General features: G+C 38.3%; 1 protein-coding gene across 1 annotated transcript; it reads left to right on the top strand.

The window, feature by feature from the left end:
• The first annotated feature begins 223 nt into the window (after positions 1 to 223).
• LOC127646125 (claudin-10-like) lies at positions 224 to 4,854 on the top strand. Its single transcript, XM_052129575.1, has 5 exons — positions 224 to 467; positions 3,979 to 4,140; positions 4,210 to 4,291; positions 4,419 to 4,526; positions 4,605 to 4,854. The coding sequence occupies exons 1-5, from the start codon at positions 236 to 238 to the stop codon at positions 4,852 to 4,854; spliced, it is 834 nt and encodes a 277-aa protein (XP_051985535.1). The 5' UTR covers positions 224 to 235.
• Positions 4,855 to 9,469: the final 4,615 nt, after the last annotated feature.

Genomic DNA, 9,469 nt, shown 5'->3' with positions numbered 1-9,469 from the left:
AACCCCAGTGAGTGAGTGGATACTGGATACACTGGGTATTGACTCTGGGAATGAGAAACAGCTGATGAGGTAAAACCATGTAGTTTTACCAGTTTCAAGTTATAATATGCAAAAGAAAGTTTACAAACATGGGATGAGACACACCCTCATGTAATTACAGTTTACCACTGAGCTGAAACTTCTCAGCAGTTCATATACCTTTCTCACCATAGAATTTAATCTGTACACTGGCAGCATGGGGCAGCGAACAGTGGTAATGTATGTAGAGATTGGTTGTTTTGTGTCCTGTTTGTGTGGCTGGATTTTGATTTGTTCCACTTTGGCCATTGAGTTTTGGATTGTGTCTGAAAGCAGCGGAGTTGTTCTCGAAGCCGGTGATTTCTATTCAAATATCTGGATGGACTGTGTCACAGACTCCGCAGGAGTCTCTGACTGTAAATACTTCCCCTCCATGATGGACCTATCTGGTAAGTACAAAATCTGTTGAAACAGAGACACTGTGTTATAGTTTGTGCATTTACAAAGGAGACCCAACTTTTAATTTTTATCTTATAGGACTTTTTTGTTTTACTTATTTGAGACCATTCACAGTTGTCAATCCTAGGACATCCAAAAAAAAAAAACAGTTTAAACCAGTCTAATCGTGTTGGGTCAGCATTGAGAGACCCTCTTGGCCAGGTTGGGAAAACCTCCTGTCCTTGGTTTTTTATTTGTAACATCTGATGTAGCACTTAAAGGTGCTGTAAGTGGTTTTTTTTTTGTTGGTTTTTTTCTTCATGGAAAGGTATGCAAAAAATATTCCTACTTCCTGAAATATAACTCTGAAATAAGTGTCCTGATATTTTCACCGATCTCTGTGACAGCTCTAGACTCTGTAAATAGCAAACAAAAATGTGTCCACATGCCACGGCCTCTGACGCTTTCTGCTATAATTTATACATATTATGGCACAAATATAAGTTGGTATTGATTTAATTTTATGGGTAAGAGATAATATACTCTCAATCTTATTATTCATATTAGGGAAATACATGTATATTAATTTGATCAGTTGAATTATTTGAAATTAATGGATAACACATGGTATCTGTTGTTTAGAACAATATCTTCCCTATACAGTTGAAGTCAGAAGTTTACATACATCTAAGCCAAATACATTTAAACTCTGTTTTTCACAATTCCTGACATTTAATTGTAGAAAGCATTTCCTGTATTAGGTCAGTTATGATAACTATTTTATTTTAAGAATGTGAAATATCAGAATAATAGTAGAGAGTATGATTTATTAAAAAGAAATATATATATTTCATCACATTGCCAGTGGGTCAGCAGTTTGTTAGAATTTGGTTGCATTGCCTTTAAATTGTTCAACTTTGGTCAAACGTTTTGGGTAGCCTTCCACAAGCTTCTCACAATAAGTTGCTGGAATTATGGCCCATTCTTCCAGACAGAACTGGTGTAACTGAGTCAGGTTTGCAGGTTTCTTCCTCGCACATGCTTTTTCAGTTCTGCCCACAAATTTTCAATCGGATTGAGGTCAGGGCTTTATTTTGGCCACTCCAATACCTTGACTTTGTTGTCCTTAAGCCATTTTTCCACAACTTTGGAGGTATGCTTGGGGTCATTGTACATTTGGAAGACCCATTTGCGACCATGCTTTAACTTTCTGGCTGATGTTGTCAATATCCACATAAATTTCCTTCCTCAGGATGGCATCTATTTTGTGAAGTGCACCAGTCCCTCCTGCAGCAAAGCACCCCCACAACATGATTCACAGTTTGGATGGTGTTCTTCAGCTTGCAAGCCTCACCCTTTTTCCTTCAAACATAACTTTGGTCATTATGGCCAAACAGTAAAAATAAATTTCATTAGATCAGAGGATATTTCTCCAAAAAGATTTTGTCCCCATGTGCACTTGCAAACTGTAGTCTGTAGTCTGGCCTTTTTATGGTGGTTTTGGAGCAGTGGCTTCTTCCTTACTGAGTAGCCTTTCAGGTTATTTCCATATATGACTTGTTTTACTGTGGATATAGATACTTGTCTACCTGTTTCCTCCAGAATGTTCACAAGGTCCTTTGCTGTTGTTCTGGATTGATTTGCACTTTTCGTACCCATAGACTGTAAAAAAGATGGACGACGCCCCTTCGCTCTTTTCCACTGGTGAGAACTGAAGCCGCCAGTGTCCCGATATGGTGCTGACATCTTGGGACTTGAGTCTGCGCAGTTGTGATTTCGGGACCAGACCTGCGCAGTAGTGAGCAGGAAGTTAAGCCACGAAATCAAGGCCCCGCCCTGACTCTCGCTGAATCAATTGCAAGCACACGCCCCTGCACTTTTGACTTTTGACTTTTGACTTATGACGGTGTGAAATAATGAATTATAGAAATGTAGATATTAAATTTAAAGCTCCAATCTCCTCAGTCTTCCGAAGATCCCGAAAAAAAGTCTGTTGGTGCTTCAGTGACTACTTCGCTCAGAGAACCTGTCAATCACAGCTGTCAATCATGATGTCACAGCACCGTTTTTATAGCATCAAATAACTAACTAAAAACAAACTTATTTTGAAAACAAACACTTGAAATTACATCAACGTGATAGAAACTACAGTAAATGACTGAAACTATTTTTGGAAAAAATATATGTGAAGTGTAATTTAATTATTTAGTTGGTCTCACGTCCCGTTGAATAGCATGGGGAGGCGGGGTTTATGACCTATACTAGGACCAGTCACCGGGGGGCGATCGAGACGATTTGGCTTCACTTTTGTGGGCTTGTGCGGCACACTTGTTCGTACCAAGCTACTTCATCACAGAATGCTTTTCCTTCCTGAGCGGTATGATAGCTGTGTGGCATGGTGTTTATAATTGTGTGCTATTGTTAGTACAGATGAACGTGGTACCTTCAGGCATTTGGAAATTGCTCCCAAGAATGAACCAGACTTGTAGAGATCCCCAGTTTTGTTTCTAAGGTCTTTGCTGATTTCTTTTGATTTTCCCATGATGTTAAGAAAAAGAGGCACTATAGGCCTTAAAATACATCCACAGGTATGCCTCCAATTCAGTATACCTCCTTTCAGAAGCTAATTGACTAATTGTCTATAGGCTTGACATAATTTTCTGGAATTTTCCAAGCTGCTTATAGGCATAGTTAACTAAGACACAAGAAAATGTGATTTCGGTGATTTAGACCGTAGCATGATTGTTGGTGCCAGATAGGCTGGTTTGATTATTTCTGTAAATGCTGATCTCCTGGGATTTTCACACAACAGTCTCTAGATTTTACACAGAGTGGTGCCCAAAACAAAAAACATCCAGTGATCAGTAGTTTTGCCAATGAAAGTGCCTTGTTGATGAGAGAGGTCAACGGAGAATGGCCAGAATGGTTCGAGGCGAGCTGACAAATGTTATGGTAACTAGTGTTGTGGTAAAAGTGCTTAGTGAGTGTATATACAGTATGTATTTATGCATAATATGTTGCAACAAAAACATTGCATAAAAATTTTACTAAATTATATACAGTATTTGTTGTTTTTGTATTACATTTGTTGTATATGTTGGTTGTGTGTATATAGTTGATATTTGCTGTTTAAGATATATATATGTCTCAAAGTGTTTAATTAAACACATTACTGTAAATGCAAGCACTGCTCAATTCATATGTGTAATAATGTGCAAACAAATATAGAAGATATAAATCATTTTATAAACATATTTCAGTAGATCAGTATTGCAAAGTATGTGTCAGAATAAAATAGGTTGAAAGCTAAAACTTGGAAAAAATAATTATAAAAACTGGATCCTGAGGTCCTTTACAGTGGAGTTTAAATATATTATTCTTATTTTATTTAAAGATAAATTGCCATAATTTTCTTATGCAACACTATATTGATGTTAAATAAATGCATAACACTTCTCTACTGGGTCTCAGGAGGATATTGCAGGATTATTAATAGCATCTCTCTTTCTTTCTGGTTGTTAGTTTTCCTCCATGTGAGCAGGGCTTTGGTTGTCATCTCTGTGATATTTGGCTTCTGGGGGGCTGTGCTTGCCCTCATCGGGATGAAGTGTACCAAAATCGGAGGTTCTGAGCTCGCTAACGCCAGAGTGACATTTGCAGCGGCACTGACCTACATGGCATCTGGTAAACTTTTTTTCACAAGCATTTTTAAAGCATTTATTGTAATAAACTGATGTATTGTCTTTTTTGCAGGGTTCTGTGGTATGATAGTGTACTCCATGTGGGGAGATAAAGTGCGCACAGAATTTTTGGATCCATATTTCTTAGAAAACAAGTATGTGACTGTGATGTCTTTCATGATGGTCATGCATAGCTAATTTGCAATGGATAAGAGATTGTCCTTGTGTGTAATCCAATGTGTTAAATTACCCCTTTTAAATAAATGTCTTTTTGTTTCTCAGGTCTGAGCTCGGTGCAGCTCTGTTCATTGGTTGGGGAGGTTCTTGTCTAGTTATATGTGGGAGTGCAGTCATGTGCTATTTCTCTGGACGAGAGTCATTTAAACAAAGGTGTGGCCTATCACACTTTATAGATTAAACAGAGACAAGCTAAGTGTTTTCTTTATATCTTTTTTGCTTTGACCTCAGGTTTACTAAGAAACCCAGAAGACCACCAACCTACATGACAGCACGTACCAGACAGACATACATGCTGCCAAGCTTGTCCAGACCCACAAAAGTCATCATACCTCCTTTATACCAATCAAACAGAGAGGGCAGAGAAAGAAGAGAGAGCAGAGAAAGTAGAAAGAGCAGAGGTACGAGAGGAACACGAGAAAGTCAGTCTTCAAAAACTTCCAGGACCACATTGCTCCCCATAGACTTAACACAACGTTAAAAGAAAGAAATAATTTGGATATTAAAAAGAAAATAGTTGGGAAAGCCAAATTAAAAGTATGAGGCAATCATTTTAAAATGCAACATGCATTTTCCTTGTACCCTACATGCATCTGGTATATACATGTTTTTCATATAAAGACTTTTTCTTATAAAAACTAACACTGACAATATTAGGCTTATCTAGACAAAGAAAGAAACTGTTGTATTTTAGTATATTTGGTGTTTTTATTGCTGTTGTTGAATTGACCCTGAAGTCACTGTTTGTCCTTCTGAACCACCTGTATTACTGTTAGAGTGATTATCATTTTTATGGTTTATCTTTAGTGAATGGTTAAAGTAAGCCCCCATTTTATTTAATTGACGTTTTACATTTATACATTTCAGTTTCATATCTCTTGTATCACTCTGTGGCTTCTTTTCACATAATAAAATAATTTTAACTAAATTAATATTTCCACTTATGTCCATTATTTAAGGAGCTGTCTAATAAGAGGGATAATGTGCAGATAGTTGGTCATTATCACAAAATAAACCCCATTTGGGTGATAAACAGACACAAAGGCTGGCTTTATCTCAGAACCAGAATTAGCTTTATTGCCAAGTATGCTTACAAATACAAGGAATTTGTCTTGGTGACAGAAGCTTCCAGTGCACAAACAATACAACAAGATTAAAATAAAAAGCAAATAGAAAATATAAGTATGCATAGAAATACACAATAAGACAAATATATATTTAAAAAGATATATATATATATTTTTTTTTTAGGGGATAGAATCTATAGTTTGTACAGTATAAAAATCATTATGTCTATGGAAAGTCCTCGTAATGACAGGTAGACCAACATGTGTGTTTTTGTGTGTGTGTGTGTGTGTGTGTGTGTGTGTGTGTGTGTGTGTGTGTGTGTGTGAGTGTGAGTGTGAGTGAGAGAGAGAGAGAGAGAGAGAGAGAGAGAGAGAGAGAGAGAGAGAGAGAGAGAGAGAGAGAGAGATGGAGCGTGTGTGATCACCTGTTGCCACACTTAAGCAGCGATGCTGTCAGCTTTCTGAAGATCAGCTTTATCAGTGGAAAAATAGCATCCAAGCGGGGGTCCAAGGGTAGCCTTGTGCAAGAGCCCTGGGAGGCTCGAGATGTGCTGGCTCTGGGACGGTCGAGACTACAGGCGCTGGCTCTGGGACGGTCAAGGCTACAGGCGCTGGCTCTCTGACGTTCAAGGCTACAGGTGTAACAAGTGCAGTGTTGTAAGTGTAGTAAGTTATCACGAAGAGCTGTTGTATGTAAACAGCTGATGCGTATTCACTTCACGTCAACTAACTGGCTCATATTGCACACGAAAATGATCTTTTCCTACCACCTGCTGGCTAGCATATGTAGTGTAAAAAAAAAGACTAACAGTAGCTTTAACAGTACTATGTGTATATATATATATATATACACACACACACAGATATATACAAATCTGTGATATACAGATGTGTGGGAATGTATGGAAGAAGAGGTAGGGTATGTTGGATAAGTATAAATAGACTAAGCAGTGTATTGCACATAAGTCTTGCTCAATGGGGCAGTTTTAACTGTTCATGAGATATATAGCCTGAGGGAAAAAACTGTTCCTGTGCCTGATGGTTCTGGTGCTCAGTGATCTGTAGCTCCTGCTAGAAGGCAACAGTTCAAAAAGGTAGTGGGCTGGGTGAGTGGGGTCCAGAGTGATTTTTACACCACTTTACCTCTCTCTGGCAGTGTACAGTTCTTGAAGGGAGGGCAGGGGGCAACCAATAATCCTCTCAGCAGTCCGAACTGCCCTTTGTAGTCTTCTGATGTCCGATTTCGTAGCTGAACCAAACCAGACAGTTATTGAAGAGCAGAGGACAAACTCAATGACTGCTCTGTAGAACTGTATCAGCAGTGCATGTGGCAGGTTGAACTTCCTCAACTAGTGAAGGAAGTACAAATTCTGCTGGGCCTTTTTCACAATGAAACAATGTGGGTCTCCTACTTCAGGTCCTGTAAGATGGTAGTGCCCAGGAGCCTAAATGACTCCACTGATGCCACAGTGCTGTTTAGAACGGTGAGCGGTGAATTGTCAATGTTGGGGTGTTCACTAAAGTCCACTATCATCTCTCTGTTTTGAGCGTGTTCAGCTCCAGGTTGTTTTGACTGCACAATGAACCAGCCGTTCAACCTCCCTTCTGTATACAGACTCATCGTCATTTTTTAATCTTAACTCTTAAAAACTTTTAAAGGGATATTTCACCCAAAAATGAAAAATCTCTCATCATTTACTCACACCAGGGCCATAACCACAATACACTTTGAAGGGGACAAGTCCCCCTAAATAATCAAGTATGGCCAGATTGTCTCTGTGCTCAAAAAAATGAGCCACCAGTTAAAGGAGTAGATCACCTAAAAATGGAAAATGTACTTTTACTCACTCATTTACTCACTCTTATGTTGTTCAAAAAAAGCTCTATTCCATAGAATAACAGAGTATAGTGAGCAGGAGCCGTCAAGCTTGATGAAGGATAAATACTATTAAGCGCTATTAAAGGTTCAATATAAAGACATCATAACAGTAGTCCATATGACAAGTGCACTATATTGAAAGCTTTCTAGAACCATACAACAGCTATGTGTTGTATGGACTACTATTGTATTATTTTTATAATGATTTTCTTTTCTTTTGGACCTTGATAGCAGTGGTCAATATAAACAGGTTTTGCTTGGAAAAGAGCAGCGTCAGGATTCTTGAAGAAAATATTGTAAGATTCTACTCGGAGGAAAAAACAATCAGGGGCAACTTGAGGACAGTATATAATTTGTAGTGTTTTCTTTTTGCGTGCCAGCTGACACGGTCATGTCATTGTACAGATACATCAATTATGAAAAGAAATTAACATTTTATCATGTCATCTTTTCTTTGAGACAGCACAAAAAAGACAGGAAATTTGACTGAAACAGGCAAATTGATAGCAATGCAGACACAGTGTTTTTGTCATGTACTGTGTGAACTTTAAAAATGAATGTATCTTTTAAAACCAAATTTATAAAATGTTGGGCCTTTATCACATTTCAAGCCTTTATTCAGAAAATTGTTGCATTCAGCATCTTTACTATATTAAAAGACCAAAGAGTACCATTATATTTGTGACCTGAACACCTGTAAACCCCCACCCCCAAAATGATTTGTTCAAGACATGGTTATGAGGCAATGATCATGACAATGTTCAAGACATGGTTACGGCCTTGACTCACCATTCTTTCTTCTACAGAACACAAATGAGAATTTTTAGAAAAATATCCTAACTCCCAATAGAGCCAGCAGCCATTTCGCCCTGCAGCTCTTGCCTGAAGTTTTCTGCTGGAAGAGGTATTATGGTGGCCAGCAGGGGTTCTCACCCTGTGGTCTATATGGGTCCTAATGCCCCAGTATAGTGACATGGACACTATACTGTAAAAAGGCACCGTCTTTTGGTTGAGACATTAAACCGAGGTCCTGACTCTCTGTGGTCATTTAAAATCCCAGGACACTTCTCGTAAAGAGTAGGGGTGTAACCCTGGTGTCCAGGCCAAATTCCCCCATTTGACCCTTTTCAATCATTCTGAATTGATCCATTTGGTTTTGGGTGAGAACAGACCAAAATATAAAACTTTTTTTCACTGCACATCTTGTCACTGCAGTCTCTAGGCATGATCATGATTTCAAACTCGATTACACTTTATAGTGCTTGATGCATGAGCAGATCAGGAAGTGTAATCAAGCTTGAAATCATGATCAACAAGGAGACTGCTGTCAAGATGTACATTTAATTATTTTTTTTATTTTGGTCTGTTCTCACCCCCAAACCAACTGGATTGGAAGCCACTTGAGTCTTGTGGGTTATGTTTATGATGACTTTATCTGCTTTTTGGAGCTACAAATGCCTGATCACCATTCACTTGCATTGTATGGACCTACAGAGCTGAAATATTCTTCTAAAAATCGATTGTGTTCCGTGGAAGAAAAAAAGTCATACACATCTGGGATGGCATGAGGGTGAGTAAATGATTGGAGGATTTTCATTTTTGGGTGAACTATTCCTTTAATTCATCAAACCTCTCTTAATTTGTTGCTTCATTCATTTGCACAAACAGAAATACCTGTGAAATGTTTATTTTCCATATGGCAGGATTAAACCAGTTGTAGATACTATTATAACAGCTAAACTATTTTCTAACAACGAGAGAAATGAAATAACATTGGAAGAGAGAAAGAACTGGTTCTTTTCTTCAAACATGTCCGATAGATACCACTGGATGGCGCTACTCGCGCTTGAGTATGTAGTCTTTTTATAAAGGTGTTCCTGATTGAACGTGAATCTGGTTTAAAAGTGGATGTTGTTTTATTTTAGTGGGCATCTGAGCACAAGGACTTGTTATTTTAATTTTATATTATAAGTCATAGGTTTCAAATGTGCAAAAATGGAAAGGAAGAACATTTAGAAAACACAGCACTATGTTCTTATTTTTGTCAATAAAGGTTATACCGCTGAAGACCTGTTTATGTTCCCTGTGCACTTCCCCCTCCTCGAGCCGCAGAGATGGGATGAGGCGCGCGCCAGGAATGTGCCGTGACG

Source organism: Xyrauchen texanus, chromosome 7 (assembly GCF_025860055.1).
Source record: "Xyrauchen texanus isolate HMW12.3.18 chromosome 7, RBS_HiC_50CHRs, whole genome shotgun sequence".
Taxonomy (NCBI): Eukaryota; Metazoa; Chordata; class Actinopteri; order Cypriniformes; family Catostomidae; genus Xyrauchen; species Xyrauchen texanus.
Note: the sequence above shows the minus strand (reverse complement) of the source record. Positions and strands in the feature narration are given on the sequence as shown.

Coding starts and splice junctions, on each gene's coding strand:
- LOC127646125 (XM_052129575.1), top strand. CDS start 236: ATGGGGCAGCGAACAGTGGTAATGTATGTAGAGATTGGTTGTTTTGTG. Junction 4,141..4,209: donor ACTGACCTACATGGCATCTG/GTAAACTTTTTT, acceptor TCTTTTTTGCAG/GGTTCTGTGGTATGATAGTG. Junction 4,527..4,604: donor CGAGAGTCATTTAAACAAAG/GTGTGGCCTATC, acceptor CTTTGACCTCAG/GTTTACTAAGAAACCCAGAA.